Source organism: Photinus pyralis, unplaced genomic scaffold, assembly GCF_008802855.1.
Source record: "Photinus pyralis isolate 1611_PpyrPB1 unplaced genomic scaffold, Ppyr1.3 Ppyr1.4_LG7, whole genome shotgun sequence".
Lineage (NCBI taxonomy): Eukaryota > Metazoa > Arthropoda > Insecta > Coleoptera > Lampyridae > Photinus > Photinus pyralis.
Genome location: NW_022170738.1, coordinates 37,892,050 through 37,912,049, shown reverse-complemented (window position 1 = coordinate 37,912,049; position 20,000 = coordinate 37,892,050). Strand labels below are relative to the sequence as shown.

Here is a 20,000-nt window from a genome sequence, read left to right as displayed (position 1 = left end):
ATGACAATGTTTATGTGCCATAAGTTTCCGCCAGTGTGAGATAGGTGCATTTTGGACAAAGAATTTCAACAGTAATGTATTACATTTAACAAAATGGGCCACTCCTGTAATATAGTGTATAATTTTCGACCATTTCGCCCCATTCAAATGTGATTAACTATTTTCATTGGGTTTTCTTTCATTGTTAGCGGAGGGAAATTAATTTCTGGAATAAAATGAGAAACAAACTTGAGGAATGTAAATGCAGCTGCGACAATGGACTTTTTTGTGCTCGCAAACATTCCTCTTAAAGGGTTGATCAGTAGGTAAATTAACCCCTATCCGATTTTAAATCATGTATTTATTAATGAAACGTCTTTCTAAGTTAGCAGTTGACCAGTGACCACCGTGACGGGTGTGCCTTTTGTGGTAAATAATGATCCTCCCCCTCACCAGGAATCCGAATCAAAGAAAATCTTTTTCTTCTCTTCTCTTTTTTTAAATAGAAACTAATACTTTTTACATACGACATCGTAAAAATGGTAAACCTTGGTGGGAAACGTTTTTTTACGCTTACCACAGTTTGAAGACACTCTTGCAAAAGCGTGATTTTTGGTTTGAACTAGGCAGCTGATATGTCAAGAATTTGGCACATCTTTCAATTAAGTAAATTTTTCTCTTAATTGCCACTTATTCACTGCAATTGATGTCAATTTTATGATTTTACTTTCTTTGATTGATTATCCTTAAATGGTTCACTGGAAACCCTGTAGATACAAACATAAAAATTGTACCCATATTCTTTTTGAATTACATTTCTGCTTTCTTACTAAGAACAATTATCTGCAAGGGGTGTCACATGTGTGTGGAGCTTAAAAATGTTTATCGATTCTTCAAACTGAAGAAGTCTGTTGAGAGCTTCGGGGACCCATGAATGTAAATATTTTCGATTTTAATAGAAAAAGTACCAAATCAAATTTTCATGCGTTCACAATCAAAAGAAAACACATTCAATTAAATACTGTTTCCATCTATGTTTCTAGAGATCTTTTAAGAATTCACAGATTTAGATTTTTAAACGCCAATGAGTTTTACTTTCACTTTTGGTTTTTTGTCAATGTTACCAAATTATTAATTTTTGTTTCGAATAATTGCCCACAAACAAGCCTCACTTTGATAAATCGTAACGACCTTGATTTTAAAGTTACCAAACACATTTGATCAATAATGTTAAAATGAATAAAAGGAAACACTTTGGTCATGAGAAAGTTGGATTTAGTGATACAGGGTGTTCACAAAAAAATTGGGCTACTAGATCAAAAGTTACAGCCCTTTGAATTTTGTTTCGAAATTGGTTTTTAGTCCATAACTTTTGATTGAGAAGTGTAATCTAAAAAGTACGAATCGTTTTGCATTCTACGCACCAAAATTAATAAGAAAAAAGTGTTTTCCTGAGAAATTTTGGTGTAGTCGATTTTTGGTAAAAAAGGAAGGTTGTACACTGCCTTTTTTTGAGGCCCCAAAAGAAATTGTCTCAGATCGACCGGAAAAAAACATTTTCTTATAGAATAAGGCCTGTAGATTCCATAATTTCAAACAGTTCCAAGATTGGGCTACTAGATCAAAAGTTACAGCCCTTTGAATTTTCTTTCGAAATAGGAAATATGCATGTGGTTTAAATTTACTTGATTCTTTCTCCAGCAAATATTTATTGTCCTGACATTATACTTAAACCATTAGTTTCTTACTTAGTTTGTATTTAATTGCTAAAAATGTTAATGCAAAAGTGCAAAATAATATATAAAAGCAATCCCGAAGATGATCAATTGGTTATTACTAAGTAAAATTCATCCGATCTTTTTGCAAATCCGTATTTGGTCACTTCTTTTGATAACAAAACAATATGATAAACCCGATCACCGTAGATTTCATAGTTATTGCATAATTAAATAAACAAATTTACAAAACGACACTTGGTCTTTTAAACTGGGTGACTCCCAGAACGTTCTACATTTGTTTACAGATGGTGGAATCCTAAGACAACCATTTCCAAAAATTGTCCCGATGATTCTTGCAAGTTGATGGACTGTGGAATTTTTTTTAGTTAACTAACAAATTTACATTTCTTGTAGTGGAGTCATTTTATGTTAAAAAATCATGTAACCGAGAACAAATTGCAAAAGAATAATTGATTTAAGCGGTTTCTGGATGAAAAAAATGTGCTGAACACGATGGAATAAAGTTTACCAATGTTTGACGCGGGGAAATGCCTTAACCGGAAGTGACAACCCGGAATTAAATGGTTTTTGGCTCATAGCTAAGTCAGAATTGCTTTTAGGAAAAAAATTGTTCTATGCAAAATTAAAGAGCAAGGGCCATAACTATTTTTTTTTCAAATTGAACGTGTGAATTTTCCCAGTCTTTTAGACTTTTTAAAATTGTTCCACATATTCTTTAAAATATTTCACTTTTTTGAAGGCGAATATTCCGTATAGGGCTAATTTATTGAAATGAGAAACGAATGTTCCGAAGTGGCTAATATTTCTAGCGTAAGAATGCTAAGATTTCACGACGGACAGACACACGGCTTTGGTGCAGATAATCAACCCTATTTTTCGTGAAAGGGAAGGTAAACAAATTTTGTACCAGTGTGACGTCACGGGATGATTTGCATTACACTATATCATTTTTGTGCTTCAGTCTGAAGGAATTTATGAGTCAAGTATGAATTGTAATTACCAGTACACAAAATATTATTCTTGCCTTATCTTAGTAATGATAAAGAGTCATGCTCTTGTCATATCGCATGCATTGTACATATATGCCATATTATAAGCAAAACCTTATCCAAGACGTTGGATAATTTGAATTTGATCCTAATAAACAAAAAAAGAAATAGCCCAATGTAAATGGATTAACTTTCGTTGACATATATTTATAGACGTCCAGGCCTATGAGGACGAGAAAATTTATGGGCAGCTTTAATTATACAAAAGTGCACGGAATGAAGCAGTTACGGTCATAAATATCAGCGAGGACAACCCGGAAAATCCCATAAATACATTTTTCTTACTGGCTGCATTTTTTCTACGCCACCACCCTATAATTATTAGCCGCTACAACAACCGTATTGGTTTGCGATACCCGCACGCATAATTTCGACATCAATCACCGAATTACCCGATCTCCCACAACGGACCATTAGGCACGAAGGCGAAAAAACCACACATTGTGATTTTAATTCGCTTTTTTTTTTCTTGAACTGCATTTTCCCGTCCCTAGCGTGGAAAAAGTCCCTCACTCGGGGAATGAAATGATGGTTTTATCATGAATTGTTATCCCTGTCGCAATGGAAGTGCGGGCGTATTCGTGGTTCAAGTACTAACAATGTTAGATAAACAGCGATGCCCTTTAAGATGGATGTGCTCTTCAATCATGCCCCTTGCATGTACTAGAAATCACGACATTCGTCTTATTCATTTATGTAATTTCGCGTGATGGGGGAGTGATAGGCAACAATAAGCGGTAATGAAATCTTAGTTTCCTACAAATACTGGTAGCAGTTTTAGAATGGGAAGAGAAATCTCAAACTTTCTTTAGAGACATAATCACGTCTGGTTTTATAAGTGAGCAGGGGAGTGGGACTACGTTTTTGGGGAGGGTGATATGGGGTTAAAATCGTATGACGGCAGTTTCCGGCATAAGTTGAAATCAGAGACAAAAGTGTTCCATGGGAAATTTGTAGACCGTGAAAAACTCTACATCTTTCTTTTCGTAACCTCAAAATAACCGAAAAAATCACGGAAAACCGTGTTTTTATCTATATTTTTTTATCAAATAAGAATAATTGTAGTCCCTATTGAAGAAGTTCAAAAAAACGAAAAAACTCCAGAAACGACTTCAGGAACATTGAATTTTCTAATAAATGCGACAGTAATTGTTCATAATTTGTTTGAATTTTGGAAATTTGTCAAAAACTGATTTCAGCATTCAATTCTACGGGAAAAAATACTTTAGAGGCTTTCAAGGAACAAAGTCTCTGTTCACACAATGAAATGTAGATTCTTTTGTATCTTTTCACGTAGATTCGAATGCTGACAACAGTTTTTGACAAATTTCCAAAATTTAAACAACTTATCAACATTTACTTTAAAATTTAATGTTACTGAAGCCGTTTTTAGAGTTTTTTTCGTTTATTGAGCTTCTTCTTCAATAAGGACTATATATTTTTTTATTTTATTAAAAAGAAATAAAAACGAAGAAAATGGCACCAAATGGAACCCCCTACGATACATCTCTGAAGGACAATTTTCATTTGGAAAAAGTTTCTTGTAAAAAAAACGAATATTTCGAAAACCTCTTAATTTTTTATATTTATTTATTTAATCAATTTGAGTTACAAACAGGACAAACCTAAAATAGCAACTACATCGTATTGAAAAAAATATAAGTCAATGGTAAATGTGACATTCCACAAGCACAATCAAAATAAAAGCTTAAGAAGGTTAAAAGAGTAAATTAAAATATAAATAAAATATTAAAATAAAAATAATTTTAAACACATAAGTGATAAATTAGTATGCAGGACACAAGTGATGTGCTACTTAAATTCAACAAAGAGTAGAGGCAAACAAAATGTAATTACGTACAGTATGAAATAAAATTAAAATTAATTAATTTTTTATATTGCAAAGATTTGTAGTTATTTGTATCATAAAAAAGTATATTTCAACCAAGTCTCATAAAAAGAAAATCATTTTTGCGGAAATGAACAATAAAAAACAGAAAATACGGTTTTCCGCGATTTTTCGGTTGGTTTGAGGTTATGTGAGAAACTGACTGGAGAGAAAGTTGTAGAGTTTTTCATGATCTACAACTTTTCTGTTGAACACTTTTGTTTTTGATCTCAAGTTCTGCTGGCAATAGCGGTCATACGATTTTCGCCCCTTTTTTACCCTCCCCAAAAACTTAGTTCCACTCCCCTGCTCACGTATGTATTTTTTTTGTATTTGTTATAGACCATTTTAACATATCCACTTGGCAAAGCTACTTCTACCTTCTCCTTCAGACTTTCTTCCTTCCCCTTTTCTTCATTATCGCATCATTCCCTTACGTCTCATATACTTGACAATACCTGTTTGCCGTTCACAAAGTACCACATTCCCAGAAATTAATTTGATTCGGCTCGAAAGACCATTAATGAGCGGATCAATGGACTGTATGACTTTTTACGAAAATAAATAAAAGACAAAAAAACACCAAAGGGCCTTACCTTCTATTGCGCTGGTTCTTGAACTGGTATTTGTAAATCGTAATGTCAATGAAGCACTTATTGTTTTATTGGTTAGGCAAAATGATATTTTTCCTGTATTGCTTATATCTATAAACAAAAATTATAAACTTGTGAATATTTTTTGCTAATTGGGTTGATCCTTTCTCGTGAGTGATTTATTTAAGCCGTGCAAAATAATTAAAAGTTCGTTCCTTTATTTACAATTTGTTGGGTTGAGGGATTAAAATATCGAAATGAAATGCGATTTAAACATAATCCATTTAGATTATTAAAATGGGACAGAGAGACGAAATGTAATTTAAATGAAGTTGTTAAATAAATCCTTTTCGCGAAACGCAGATGTGTTTATTTCAGTTCATTGATTTGTTTGTTTCCAAACAGATTTACTCACATTAAACGTAACGATTGTTAAGTTGATTTGCGCGCTCCTGTTAAAATTTAAATTAAATTGCTCCCCGTTTGACGCTTTCGAACGTGACAAAAACCATTTCGATCGCTCTCCCGAAATATTGTTGTAAATAACGGCGTATAAATTCTCCGCTTTTGTTGCAGGAAAGCTTGAAAGCTCGCATTGCGGAGCTTGAAGCAGCTTTAGAGGCCGCCCAAAAAGTTGAACAGCGTGACAAGCAGAATCTCGGTAAACTTCAAAGACAGCTTTCGAGGGTAAGTTCGCGAGTAAACTTTTAGCATCATTGAACGTTCGTAAATTAATTATTTAGGAATTTGAGCGGTAGGTAGAAGGCGTACGTGCAAGTTTTGCGATTGTAATTGTTAGCTTTGGTTCGGTTAATTATTTGGAAGAAAGATAGTTATTTAAAACAGCGGCTGCAGATGAAGCTGCTATTAGTCAAGATTTAAGAGCGTAACTCTCCCGGGAAATCTGGGGTTGAACTGTTGGCAGCCCTTCCTGCATGTCTCCGCGTCTATGCCCCATTCGCTATCAGAAAGAAACGAATTGTTCCCTGTATATTTTGTAGTTATAAAATATTTTACGTGAAAAAAATGAACAGGGAGTCTGTGATTGAAAGCCTTTTATGACATAATTTATTACCCCTGATTTTCTTGGTAATTGCCATAGAAGCGTATACTTATATCCTCCAATTCGATATTTACGTCTAAATCGTAACGGAATTTTCGATAAAACTGGAGAACAGCAAAATTGAGAGGAATCAACATAACAATTAATTAAGCTTTCACTATACCAAGCGCGCATGTAACGTCTAAATGCGAGCAAAAATTGATTTAAACGGAACAATTACGCCTGCAAATAGGAACGGAATTTAACTGAATGAAGTGGAGCGCAATTTGCTTTAAATTTCTTCCAGTTTAATACTCCCCAATTTACCTACATTCTCGTCATCATGCAAACTGCCTATCCAAGGCAATTTAGCTGTGTGTCGACAACTATTTTCCTTCCGTGCGATGATGTAAAGGTAAAGTAGCAATTTGCAACTTCTAAAGTTCCCAACTTCCTCCCGTTTTACAGATGTTACTACCACTCTTGATTCGAAAGGGGGTGGGACAATTAATTACTTTGCAATTTTTTTACGGAATTAAAAAATTTCGAGCTAGCGTGACCCCTATTCCAAATTCAGAGCAATCTTTTGCAACAAATGCCCAAACATTTCCACCGGAGTCACGCTAATACATAAATTACACAGTTGCCCTATATAAAAGGCGCTTGTGGAAGAAAAATTCAATAAATCACGACAAATCTCCAGAAAAATGACAAGAATTCCATTTAGTGATGGCGTTTTATGTAATAAAACCGAATAACGTAGCCTTTCAGCTGAAAGCTGGAGTCGGTAAATAAAAGTAATTACTACGGTAAAAAATAATAAAAAAAAGTAAATTAAAGTGAAGATGAAGTGAACGTAACATTGACATTGGAATTTGAGTTAATTTAGGCGAGAACAATGAAGGTCTGTGGAAGATGACGAGTCATATTGAACTCCAGTTTTTTGCCCTCTTAATTGATTATAAAGCGAAAGCACATGATCTTTTTATAGGCGATTTGTGGTAGATGCAGGTATTTATTAATTGATTGGTCTCGGTTCGCTCCCTAGAATTTATTTCGGCACCTTGTATCGACAGATGTACGCAATTGCGACAAAGTTTATTGCTCACGTGGCGCCTAACAGTTTCTTAATTGCGTATGCATAGTTAGAGCTTTTGGTCTGAGAAGTATATTCACCTCTGGAAAAGTGACCCTCGAAAAACTCCCCCGACTCTAAGAAAATCCCATGTAGATTAGAAATTCGTCCAGATACATTCATGAGGACTCCCCTGGAAAGATTGTCTTCAAGGTGTAAATCCAATTGGCCTCCTGCAATGCGAAATTTTTCATTTATGTACAACGGCATTTTTTAGTTATTTACATAAATGTCAGGAAAATGGCACATTACTGGCGAAGAAATATTGTACGAGTAGGTATTTTAATTTCCGAGACAAGTAGTGTCATTTTACTGACTGAATTTTTATATAGAACTTTTGATTAATGTCAATCCTCGTGTCAATCTGTCAGTGATGACGATTTTGGGTAAAATTATGTAAGTAATCAGAAAACCTTTGTGGTTTGGTACAGAAATAGAAGATTACTAAAAATTGCAATTGCAAAGCAATTATATACTAAGGGTGATTTTCTCTAGAATTTATTTTATTTATTTATTATTTATTTAATTTCTGTGCCTCGACTACTAGTGGCCATTGACACGTTTACAAGTAGTTTTGTAGATTTATTCACAATGCATTAAGACCCTATTGCTTTTTTATATTTTAACATTTTTTACTTAACTCTAATAACATTTGGTAGTGACTTTTATATATTTATATAGTTGTGTTAAATCGTCCTATTTTGATACCAAGAACCCATGGTAGCGCGTTGTACAGACCTTTTAGGAACACCCTGTACAATTATAAAGGTTGAAATTTCCTTTAAAAAGCTTAGTATTTTGTTGATATTTTTTCATTTTGGTAGTGAAAGGTATTTTTTAAGGTCTATTCGTATCGTGTGTGAGTGGTGGGTCTTGATTTTCAAAAAGGGATCCATGAGTTGTTGCAGCAAGTCCAATCCTCAATCTGCGAATTATTATTGTCTTCGTAGCGAATGGGGGTAGATTAGTAGTCATTATTTTAGATAGCTTGGTGTAAGAAATGCTCCAAGTATTTTACCATCTGTTAATGACTGACTCTTTTAACTTGTTTTGGAGCTCAGTAGGTAGGTTCCAGTTTAGTGCTTCTTTTGCAGCTTGATCAGCTCTCGCCGAACTCCACAATCGACAAAATAAAAACTTGAAAGTGATATAAGGAATATTGGTTGGGTTGAATGTTCCTTAAACCTTGACCGTTTTTAGACTTAGACTTTATCCTTCCGAATGTTTCAATAACAAAGATCGCGAATGCCCTGCACCATTCCCATTAAAAATTGAAATTAATTTCGGTTTATCGTTTTACTCCATTTCGAGAATATTGGAAGAGGCCATTTAGGGCAGATATGATATTTTGCTAGAATAAAGTATTTTAGTGAGGTTCGGAATATTCTATGAAGCGCAGCTTCAGGAAAGATATTAATGAGGTACAGAAGTTTTCAATAAGGTTTAGGTTTCAGCACGTTTTGGGGCTATTTTTAAGTGTTTCAGATATTAGTGTGTGCCATCAAAGAATTTATAAAGTTTTAGGGGGTTTCGAGGCATTTCAGAAGTTGCGTAGATGAACTTCAGCGATACTGAGAAAATTCTAAAGAACTTTGGAACGTTGCGAACAATATACAGTTTCAGAAAGCTTTGGAGGAATCCAAGAAATTGGACAGTTTCAAAGAAGTCTTGTAAACTCACGCGAACGAAGTGGAAAACACCAAAGATACCCCCTAAATCAAGCTGTTACTTTGGTAACCATCATCAACATCGACTTCCTGTTCTAAAAGGGTAATAATAGGGTCTGGATGAGTTCAGCTGTTGCATTTTTTATGGTGTGCAAAAATTCGTCAACTTTTTCGGGTTCTGGCTCTGAAGTACTCGCTCGCGATATGGCATCAGGGACCGCGTGTTGCAATTTTCCTCGTGTCCACTGATATTTTCAAGTGACGTTTCTCCGTTTTCCTAGTGATCTCTAAATTGGATACCTGCCACTTTGGGGAATGGAAGTCAATTTTTAGGGAAATGTTGTATGGAAAATTAATAATTTATGATTACTCAAGAAAGCTTTTACATAATAACAGAGTAACAATAACAATATAATATAGACAGCCGTTTCATAAACATAAATATAATCTCGAGTTTCCTTACAATTTCAGTATACATAAATACACTAGCATAACAATATACATACAGGGTGGTCATTTGAAAACGAAACAGAGCCTATTTTGGGGACCTCAAAACATTTACGAAAAAATCCTCGGACCCGTCAATTTTTTATTCAAGGGGGAACCATTTTTTTTGCTAGTTTCGCCCCCCTGATGGCGAAGCCATAGCGGGGGTGGCAAGCGCCCCCAAAATTTTAAATCGAATGGGGGGTCGAGTGATACGTTATTTGGAAGGTATTTTTATGTGGATTATAACCCTTAAGTTTTAAATCAAATAAATGTTGAAAATGTTGGCCCTCGACTTCCATAGAATAATACAGGTTTTGTTCAAACATTTCCCGTACATTTTGAAAAACTTCTGGGGTAATTTGACGACATTCGTCAATTATTTTTTGTCGCAAGTTGTCTAACGATGTTGGCTCACTAGCATAAATTTTAGTTTTTAAATGGCCACATAAGAAAAATTTATCGCACTTAAATCCGGGGAACGAGAAGGCCATTCAAAATAGCACCTTTTCTTCCAATCCATTGTCCTGGAAACGTTTGGTCCAAATATTGACGAACCCTTGCAGCATAGTGGGGTGGCGCACCATCTTGCTGAAATACTAGACTATTTCCAAGTACTCCTTGTTATTTTCTAGTATCTCCACTAATTCTGGATGAATCGTCTTTTGTAATATTCCAGGTATATCTCTCCTGTTAAAATTCCAGGTAAAAAGAAGGGGCCTACGATATGGTTACCAAAATTGGCAGCCCAAACATACGATGGACCTGTTGATTCTGGTGTTGTCGATTAAAGAGCTGGGCAGTTCTATTAGCATTTTCATTGTTTGCAAAAAAAGAGAAATTATTTCAGTGAATAAACCATTATCACTGTTCCGATTTTGCAACTAAATATTTTTAAAGGGCTATTTGTCACTACTATGATCTGACAACAGTAATTGACAATCACTATTAAACCTCAAAATGCTGCTATAGTAATGCTCTCAACAATAACCAAGATTTGCGTTGCAGAAAAGGCATAAATGTACTTACGAGTATTAAAAAAAACAACAAAAAGTACAGTTCAGTAGGAGAACAACATTTTTTGTATCTACTGTTGTTTTTATTTTTGTTATTTAACTAATTCATTTACAAGAATTTTTTCATAAGAAAATGTTGACATATTTTTATAACTTTTATTAGCCCCGATTTAAAACTTAAGGGTTATAATCCACATAGAAATACCTTCAAAATCAGATATCACTCGACCACCCATTCGATTTAAAATTTTGGGGGCGCTTGTCACCCCCGCTAGGGCTTTGCCCTCAGGGGGGCGAAACTAGAGAAAAAATGGTTCCCCCTTGAATAAAAAATTGACGGGTCCGAGTATTTTTTCGTAGATGTTCCCCAAAATAGGCTCTGTTTCGTTTTCAAATGACCACCCTGTATAAACATAAACATACAAAAAATTTAACTTGTTGGGGAATATATATATCCGATTAATTGTCTGAGGACGTTACCATTCCTTCGCATTTTCTTTAAAATTGTATATGCTTCTCTGTTCAAATAATGCTAAAACTTGAAAAGAAAATAAGATGGTTAATTCATATAGAAATACATTTAAATGAAGTTGATGAAAATAATGTCAATTCATCGGAAATGAATGAATCTTTGTTCCTTTCATAGGAAGTTAGAAGGAAATAAGTTTCTTTGAAAAAGGGGTGAACATTTAACGTTACAATGCATATGGAGAATAATCGATGGAATGAGATCTGTCCAATACCAACATTTAGAAAGTATAATTAGGGTGGGAAAAGGGTTGCGAATCTAAAGTATTACAGGTGAGCGATTTTCAACTTGCAACCACTCTATCAACCTAAACGCAAAGGGCATTCATTAATTACGAAGCCGACAAATACCTGACTTCTGTTAATTTTATATTCAGTAAAATTTGTCGAATAAACACGTTCGCTAATTGCAGTCGTGAGTGCTTTATTAAAAATTCGGAAGCACAACTTTCAAGTCGCCATTTATGTTCAAAGACGAATGTGCACACAAAAGGCGCGATGGCGATAAATAATGGTCTCGTAATCCTTGACCTAAAAACCATTCTAAAATAGAGCTCGCCGAAAGAACCGTTTCATCTTAAAAGATTATTACAATGTGATTAATTGAACATTTCAGATGTAAACAGGAGCATTGCCAAGGAAATAAACTCGACCATAAAACGCTGCGCTTACGGCTTCGAAACGTGCAGACAGATCGAAGTGTAGAAAATTACAATGAGATAATATACCTTTTGGTTTTCCCTCCTGGGTCATACTTGCGTGACTATCGTAAATCTAGTCAAATAGTACTTACGTACAATGTATTTTATAGGTAAAACAGTGCGTTTAATAAATCAATCAGCGGGGGCGTCTCACGTGCAGAGCAATTTTCTCAGGAGGAAAGGATGGTATGAAAAACTGGGATGAATTATGATATGCGTGACGGTAGCTTTTTCATTTTGTAACCAGGCACAATAAATAAATAATGTTTTTAATACTCGAACACGGATGGAAAAAAATTCGTGGAGTATTTTATTGCCTAGTGTATTCGCGTGTTTTACCTCTCGACCATTATTTGATAGTCTGGCATTCAAAGAGCGCGGAATATGTATTTTATTGCACCGATTGTGTACGTTCAAAACGCATACATTTGTCATTAATAACGTCTTTGAAAAACTGCTTCGCATGATTGATATGATGCGTAAACGCCGCGACTTGATCAATGTTTGCCTACCATTGTTAGTGATATTCATGTAGTCGTCCATCAATCAGCTTTATGTGTGGATCCTTTCAAATGTCCCATAATGCATGTTACTGCTTGTCAAGTTACGGGAATACTAAATGAAATTCTGTTCCACAATATTCAACAAGTCGCGTTTAAATATTCCCGAGCTGCTATTGTCGGTTTACCAATTACATACATCCCTTTAAAGGAATGTGCTTTTAGCTCAAATTTGAAATCGATCCAAATGCGACATTTTTAGAATAGAAGCGTCTGGTCTGGTATCCTTTTTTTAGATGATTTACTTTATACATCGGCCATGGCCGTATCTGTAGTCCTACACATGTAACATAAGGTTACAATTTCTGAATTAAAATGTCATTTAAATGTAAATTGCTTCTTAAGTGACCTCAGAGTCTTCGCCATCAATTTAATTACTATGGAAAGGGCAGTTCGGGTTAAATTTACTTTTTTCGTTCACATTTTATACCCAGGGTACGAATCCTCCTAGGTATCAATCCTTCCGACTCTTTTTTACTGCTTTACCTACTGCCAGTTCTTGTATTTCAATTGTCTGTCACAATACTTTAGTAGTATCTTTTTAGTGTGTGCGCTATATAGTCCAGGCAACGAATGAATATGCCCGGTATGGTTGGAAGCGGAAGGTTTGACTTCAGAACCTTGTTTGGACCCCTTAGGAGGTAACCATACTCAAAGTCCCCAGGATTCCGACTGGAGCCTTCCCGGGGGGAGGGGCGCAAAGGTCAACATTTTCTGTTTTTCGCTGATATCTTGAAAAGGGTGCGTCTAGGAAAAAATTGTTTAAGAGCAAAATCAAAACTCATAAAATTGTCTACAATTTTGATTGTATACACTTTTTCGAAATTCCCAACCGTTTCCGCGATATAAGCTCCAGAAGGCCGGAAATTTTTGAAAAATTGTTTTTACGTCAAACATTCCTTATATCCTGTGAACCGATTATCTGAGAAAAAAGCCGCCGACGAAAAAGTTGTAAAACATTAAATTTCCTTTCCGAAAATATGGCTCCTTTCCAAATTGTCGTAACCAGTCAAAAGTTACAGCAGTTTTAAGATTTCCTGAAATTTTTCATCATCTTCTATATGCAACAATTTCAATGATTTGTCACCTACGCTCTTGCTATTTTCCATTTTAACTTCTACTTATGATATAAGGACAATAAATGGGCACCCAAGTGGGTAACATATCCAGGAAAAATTATTAATATTATTACATGATAAAATTTAAATAATAGAATGGATTATTCGCTGTCATTAGCAGTGGACGTGCAAGGTTAGTACATTGTGGACGTGGACCTTTTGAGTCTCTTCGGGCGGGATGGGGCGGGCTGTTCTTCCTCGAGTGGAGCGTCTTCCGGTGAAATATCCACAATTTCGACATCGTTATGTCCTCTTCGCCCTCTTCCTCTTCCTGGAGAGGTATCCCATTCAAATAATTTCCGTGGCAATTGTGGCAGATGGTTGAGCATCGCATGGAGGCCTTTTTGTACCCACATCTCGCAGAACTGCAGTCTGTCCTGCATCTGCAGAAAATAGAGTTGAGTATTTCTTCCGGTGCAGCTGGATCGGTTGTGAGGACTGGTATCAGGTGGTTGTTGTGATCCCTTTCCCAGCCCCATTGGTCGGGGGAGAGGTCGTTCTCCAGCCATTGCTGGACCTGGTGGTACACTCGAAAGCTGTGTTGTCGTGCTGCTCCCTCGGATGGTGGGAGGGACGAGATATCTGGGTTCACTGTGGACACAGACTTCAGGAAGCATTCATGGCGATAGCTGTTGAGGGACGACTCCTTCTGCTTTGCTGAGTACCACCTCAAGAAAGATTTGGCACCGTGCTTCTCCACTTCTTCATGGGTGGAGGAGGGGTTTGAAAAGACAGCTGCTGCTTCACGGATGTCAGCATGCTTTTGAAACATTTTACAAAAGGCCACCTTACTCTTCCTAAATGCTGCTGATGTGGAGTCACAGCCTGAGAAGGCATGAAGGAAAAGAATCCCGCCTAGGTCGAGTTTGTGCATATCTTGAGTGGAGTAGGAGGTGGTTGGAATTCTATTTTTTTATTTTTTATTTTTTGTTCTATCATTTTCAAGTTTCCATAAGGTTTGTTTTGAGGGAATCTCGGCCGTATAGAATGGGTTTTTGCAATTGACTTCAGGTGCATATTAAATACAACTACTATCGGTCGCGTTATGAACTGCTTTTGATTTACGACTTATGGCCTTAAATGACTTACATTGGTGAGCGTACAGACTTTACCTCGTCTTGCTCTCACCTCGAGGTAATAATCTTCGATTTTTTTGTCTAAATTACCCACTTGGATGCCTATTTATTGTCCTTATATCATAAATGGAAGTTAAAATGGAAAATAGCAGGTGCGTAGGTGAGAAATCATTGAAATTGTTGCATATAGAAGATGACGAAAAATTTCAGGAAATTTTAAAACTGCTGTAACTTTTGACCGGTTAAACGATAATTTGGGAAGGAGCGATATTTTCGGAAAGGAAATTTAATGCTCTACAACTTTTTCGAAGGCGGATTTTTTCTCAGATCATCGGTTCACAGGATATAAAGGAATGTTTGATGAAAAACGTGAGGTAAAAACCGATTTTTCAAAAATTTCCGACCTTCCGGAGCGTATATCGCGGAAACGGTTGGGAATTTCGAAAAAGTGTATACAATCAAAATTGTATGAGCTTTGATTTTGCTCTTAAACAATTTTTTTCCTAGACGCACCGTTTTCAAGATATCAGCGAAAAACAGAAAATGTTGACCTTTGCGCCCCTCCCCCCGGGAAGGCTCCAGTAGGAATCCTGGGGACTTTGAGTATGTTTACCTCCTAAGGGGTCCAAACAAGGTGCTGAAGTCAAACCTTCCGCTTCCAGCCATACCGGGCACACCCCCCTTTTAGCACTCGTTGCCTGGACTATATAGGCAATACACGTTTTGGGAAAGAATGTAGAACCTAGGGTGGGGGGCTGAAATACTCCCCAGCAAAGTAAAATTTGATGACGATTTCTGGAAAATTATATTAAAAGCGACAGACTCCTGGTGTTACACTCGATGGTGCTTTTTTTAGAAATTATAGTGTACGTGCTATAGGAGCTATACGTTGGGGGAGGGGGGGGGGTATGGAATTCTCAGGAAAAAAAGGTCCATTCAATATTCCTTCCTCCAAAGTTGAAAATGAATTTTTCTCTTAAAATTTAAAGGTTGACTTTTATCGCTATTCCCGTGTGCCCTTCATTTATTACTAGCAGTATATAAAAGTCATGAATTTTTTATCAAAAGAAGCCTAAAATAACCACGAAAAAATGGTGGAAGTGTATCGACAAAATACCCAACTTATTTTCAACTTTTAGTGCAATCAGTTCAAATGGGGTCCATTCATATGACTATTAAATTAGAAACGAAGTATTTGAAATATTAGAACTTCCACCTTACAGTTCCGATCTGTCCACCCCCTGAGACTATTATCTCTTTCCAAATTTTCAAAGAACACTTAAAAGAGCGCCCCTTGCTATCAAATGACAAATGAAAATGCCGCGGAGTTTTATTTTTCAGAATTACACATCTTGTTTCAAATACATTATTTCGTTTTAAAAGTTAGTGAAATATGGCATAATTTCTCGAGACTTTGTTGCCACTCCGTCAGAGATGCTCTTGAAGCATAAGTGATAAATGTAGCTAGGCACACTCGAAAAGCCATACAAGACATTTAAACTAAATCTATGGCACCATTTCGAAAAAGTGTTTACTGTTTCAGAACAAAAACACGAATCGATTGCGGGGCGTTCGCAAAAGTCAAGGATAGACCAATATCTTAGTCTCCTCGAAATGCGATTCGAAATCTGGAACAGTGCCCCAAATTTCCGCATCTCCTCTTTTTTCCAGTGGCACCCCCCCGATCTCTTAATAAATTAAATCAGGATTTATAGCTGAACTATACTTGTAAACAAACTCATCAATTGTCTATCGGGCCAGAGCGCGTGTCATAAATGTTTATGTATTAATAAAATCATTTGACTTCCGTTTCGGCATTAAACCGAATGAATTAAACAATGTTTATTGGCGCTCGTAAACGTCACACTCCCTTCTTTGACGTAATTGAGATGAAAAACATTTTTTCCAAGTATCTTGCCTCGAACTGTAATTATAGATGTGCACACGAATAATTCTCAAATTTATTGTGGTAGGGGCGTAACAGTTTCTCTTGGCGCACTTCCAAAGACAATTTTCTCTGGGTTACCCCGTTCTAAAACTAGTTTTTGTTATGAAGTGGATCATCCCCCCAATATACTAACAGTAAATAATTGAAATAAAATGACCATTTCGGCCTTTTCCCTTTTATTCGCCGACAACATGACGCCGAAAAGAAACGGGCAGAGTTTCTGTTTGTTTTTCAGTTTCGCAACGAGAATGAGCGACTCCCCTTTAACCTATTTTTTCCAGCGTTTAACATTTTGAATATGAATGCATCTGTTGAGGGTATGGAAGACACGTGTCAGTTATCTGGTCCGCTGGACGATGCCCTTCAATTCATCTTTTAATTACCAGAAGGGGAGACAGTTACGGCCACCCCTTTTACAACCAAATACACGCATATCTACTCTCTAATACACTATCCTGCGGTTCGCTCTAATTACTATTAATCCACCGTTTACGATTATTTATGATAATTATTCGTTTTATTTTTCATGGGGATAGCCGATGATGGGCTGATTAATTAATTTACGTAATTTGTTGGAAACGTCGCGGCAATATGTCTTAATTGAATATTCCTGTCGCCTATAACGATCGTGATCCGCTATGCATACCAAATGTTAGGTGTTAACCTTATCAGTAAAATGCAATGTGAACGTGAACAAGTGGGGTGGATTTGTTGTTGCAATCGAGCGGCAAGGAAACCATATTACTATTTCGATGAGGGTTGATTTTTGAATAAAGTGAATACGTGTTTTTACAGATTGTTGAATTTGAATAAGAATTACTTCAACCCTAAATTCGATCACGTTACTAATTCCTTGTTTTTTTTTTGCAAACGGGGACAGCTGCTCCCGTGTTATCGTTCGAGATCAAGTTAAGAAGGGCACCGAATTTGTTAGTTTTAGTCGACCATATTAGCCAAATTGAAAAAAAAACACAATTCGTATAAAGACAAAGAACATTGTTTTAGTAGAATAAAAACACCCTAATTTTTAACAGCAATTTTAAAATATTAATTTGCTCTCATAAGCTTTCGGACGCAACAACCGTTTCTAGATACCGGGTGCTCACCAGAGCTGGTCGAATATACGGTGTGTTCATAACTTCGGGTATGAAACATCAAGTGGGAAAATAGGTGGTTCGTTACAACTATACATTTCCCATTAGTCTTTTCGCAGTTCTTTACGCGAGTGTGAGTTCCTTCGTAATTATGTCAATGGGGTTACTCGCCACATATTGTAAAGGATAAAGATTTCCTTTGCTCCGTAAAAATGTCTACTATTTTCCTTAATTTCCAGAACGCTTCCTGTAGGACCCTAAATTTCTGTAATATCTCTTATCTTCCTAAAAGTGCTTCATTACCCCGGAATTTTCTTGTATTCCCCTAGATTTCCTTATATTACCCGAGCATTTCGCTTATTTGCTTTTATTTACTACACATTTCCCAGTAATTTTCTCACAATTTCCTATGCGAGTGTGAGATAAAGAATTTCCCCGATTAGTTGGTCACGACACGACACAATAACACGATAACAATAATATCTTCTAATTTTACCTCTTTTGTAATACATATTTCCCAAGGGATCTACGGTTTTTCCAACCGACACAAAAGAATTTATACGAATTTCTCTCCAAATCTCTCCTATACTTTCCTCAGAATTTCCTTCAATTTTTCCAGTTTCTTGGATTGACACAGTTACTCCACGGAAGTAAGTAACAGTAAGTTCCCCCAAAACTTATTTCTTTTACGTCTTCTAGGATTTCCTTAAAGCTGCGTGCAACACGTATCCCCAACTTCATTCACCTTTCCCAGAATTCCTTCGACTTTCCTCAACATTTCTGTTTATTCCTGCAGGCAAGTTACTCGTATTGCCAGAAGGTACCCCTGATCTTCACAAACTTTCTCAATATTTAAGTTAAACTTTATTCAAAAGAAAAGTCAATATTTCATACCTATTTCTGTATTATGGACGGAATATAGTATATGTCTCTGTAAATAACGACTGTATACAAACATTTTCTATATGCAGATTTTTTTAATACTATGCGATCAAAAAAGAGTTGCTGTCGAGTCACCTTTGGAATTTTTGTTTACCTACATGAGAAATCCAAAGGCGACTCGACGTTAGTCCTTTTTTGATCGCCTGTTATTTTATTTTCTCATAATAAGGAAGCATTCAGTTGTTTTTATTTCAAAAAACAAATGAGCAAAGAAAAGCAATTATTTTTAGACTTGTAACTTGTTTGATAGAGATTTTTTTTCTCTTTTAGGGGTTAGTGCCATTCTTCTTCTCGGAATCCCCAATCCTGATTGGTTGGACGCAGTCCTCCACTTTTTCCTATCCTACGATAATCCTTTCATTTCTGCATAACTGCCCGTGCCTACGTTCCTAACTATTTGATCCATGTATCTATGCCTCTGTCATCCTACACCTCTCTTGCCTTCTGAGGTACCTTCTATAGCTTGCTGTACTAGTCCTCCGTGTCTGAGCACGTGCCCTATCAATTTACCTCGTCTTCTTTCTGTACGGTTTTCCACATTGAACATTACTACCTAAATAGCAAAATTTCTTTACATGCTTGCTCTTTATCTTTTTCCTATCTTCTCTTTTGGTAGATTTAATTATTTTTGTTTTTTCCTTGTTGATTTTTACGAAGGTTTACAAGGGCCGTTTAGGAGGGGAAGTTTTTTTTCTTAAATTCCGAGTTTAAAGTCCGAATTTCACTAAATTCTAATTTTAAACTCGGCATTTTGGTAAATTCTGACTTTAAACTCAGAATTTTAAACTCATCACTAAGGTTGTGTAGGTAGCGACACTTTCTAGTGAAAGTCTGAAAAAAATGGATATTGTTTGCCAATTGTACGAAGTAACTTCTGAATTTAAGTTTCAAATTTAACTAAATTCCGAGTTTAAAGTCCGAATTTATCTAACTTCAGAGTTTAAAGTCTGAATCTAGGTCTGAATTTAACTAAATTCCCAGTTTAAAGTCAGAATTTAACTAAATTTCGAGTTTAAACTGAGGCGAAGGCGTTCGTATATTTGTCAAGCCACCGAATATAAGTAACTTCTGAATTTGAGTTCCGAATTTGACCAAATTCCGAGTTTAAACTCAGAATTTAGTTTGATTCGGACTTTAAACTGGGAATTTAAGAAAAAACCGCACGATACTTGAACTTGAAGGCCTCGTAAGAAAATTATTCATATAACGGTCACAAGTTTAGAAAATCTTAAATAAAACGAAAATCATAACAGATAGGTATATAGGGAATATAATAATTGATCGATATAGAATTTTTTCCACCTTTGAAAGTTAAAAAAAATAAAGCAGGTTTCATTTGAAAAAATCAACTTTTTAAGGTTCGAAGTTATTAAACTTGACCGTTAATTTTAAAATACCCTGTAGAAGGGCGATCAAAATTTAAATCATTCGCATGTATC

The 20,000-nt window shown here is 35.9% G+C and overlaps 1 protein-coding gene across 4 annotated transcripts in view; it reads left to right on the top strand.

The window, feature by feature from the left end:
- LOC116177237 (dentin sialophosphoprotein) overlaps positions 1-20,000 on the top strand; it is a 234,778-nt gene that overhangs the window by 118,689 nt on the left and 96,089 nt on the right. For 3 of the 4 annotated variants that reach the window (XM_031496151.1, XM_031496150.1, XM_031496154.1), the window contains exon 3: positions 5,825-5,935. The exons of the other annotated variant lie outside the window; for it this stretch is intronic. In XM_031496151.1, the coding sequence (XP_031352011.1) occupies positions 5,825-5,935 (111 nt within the window). The remainder of the gene's footprint in view (positions 1-5,824; positions 5,936-20,000) is intronic. 4 annotated transcript variants of the gene reach the window in all.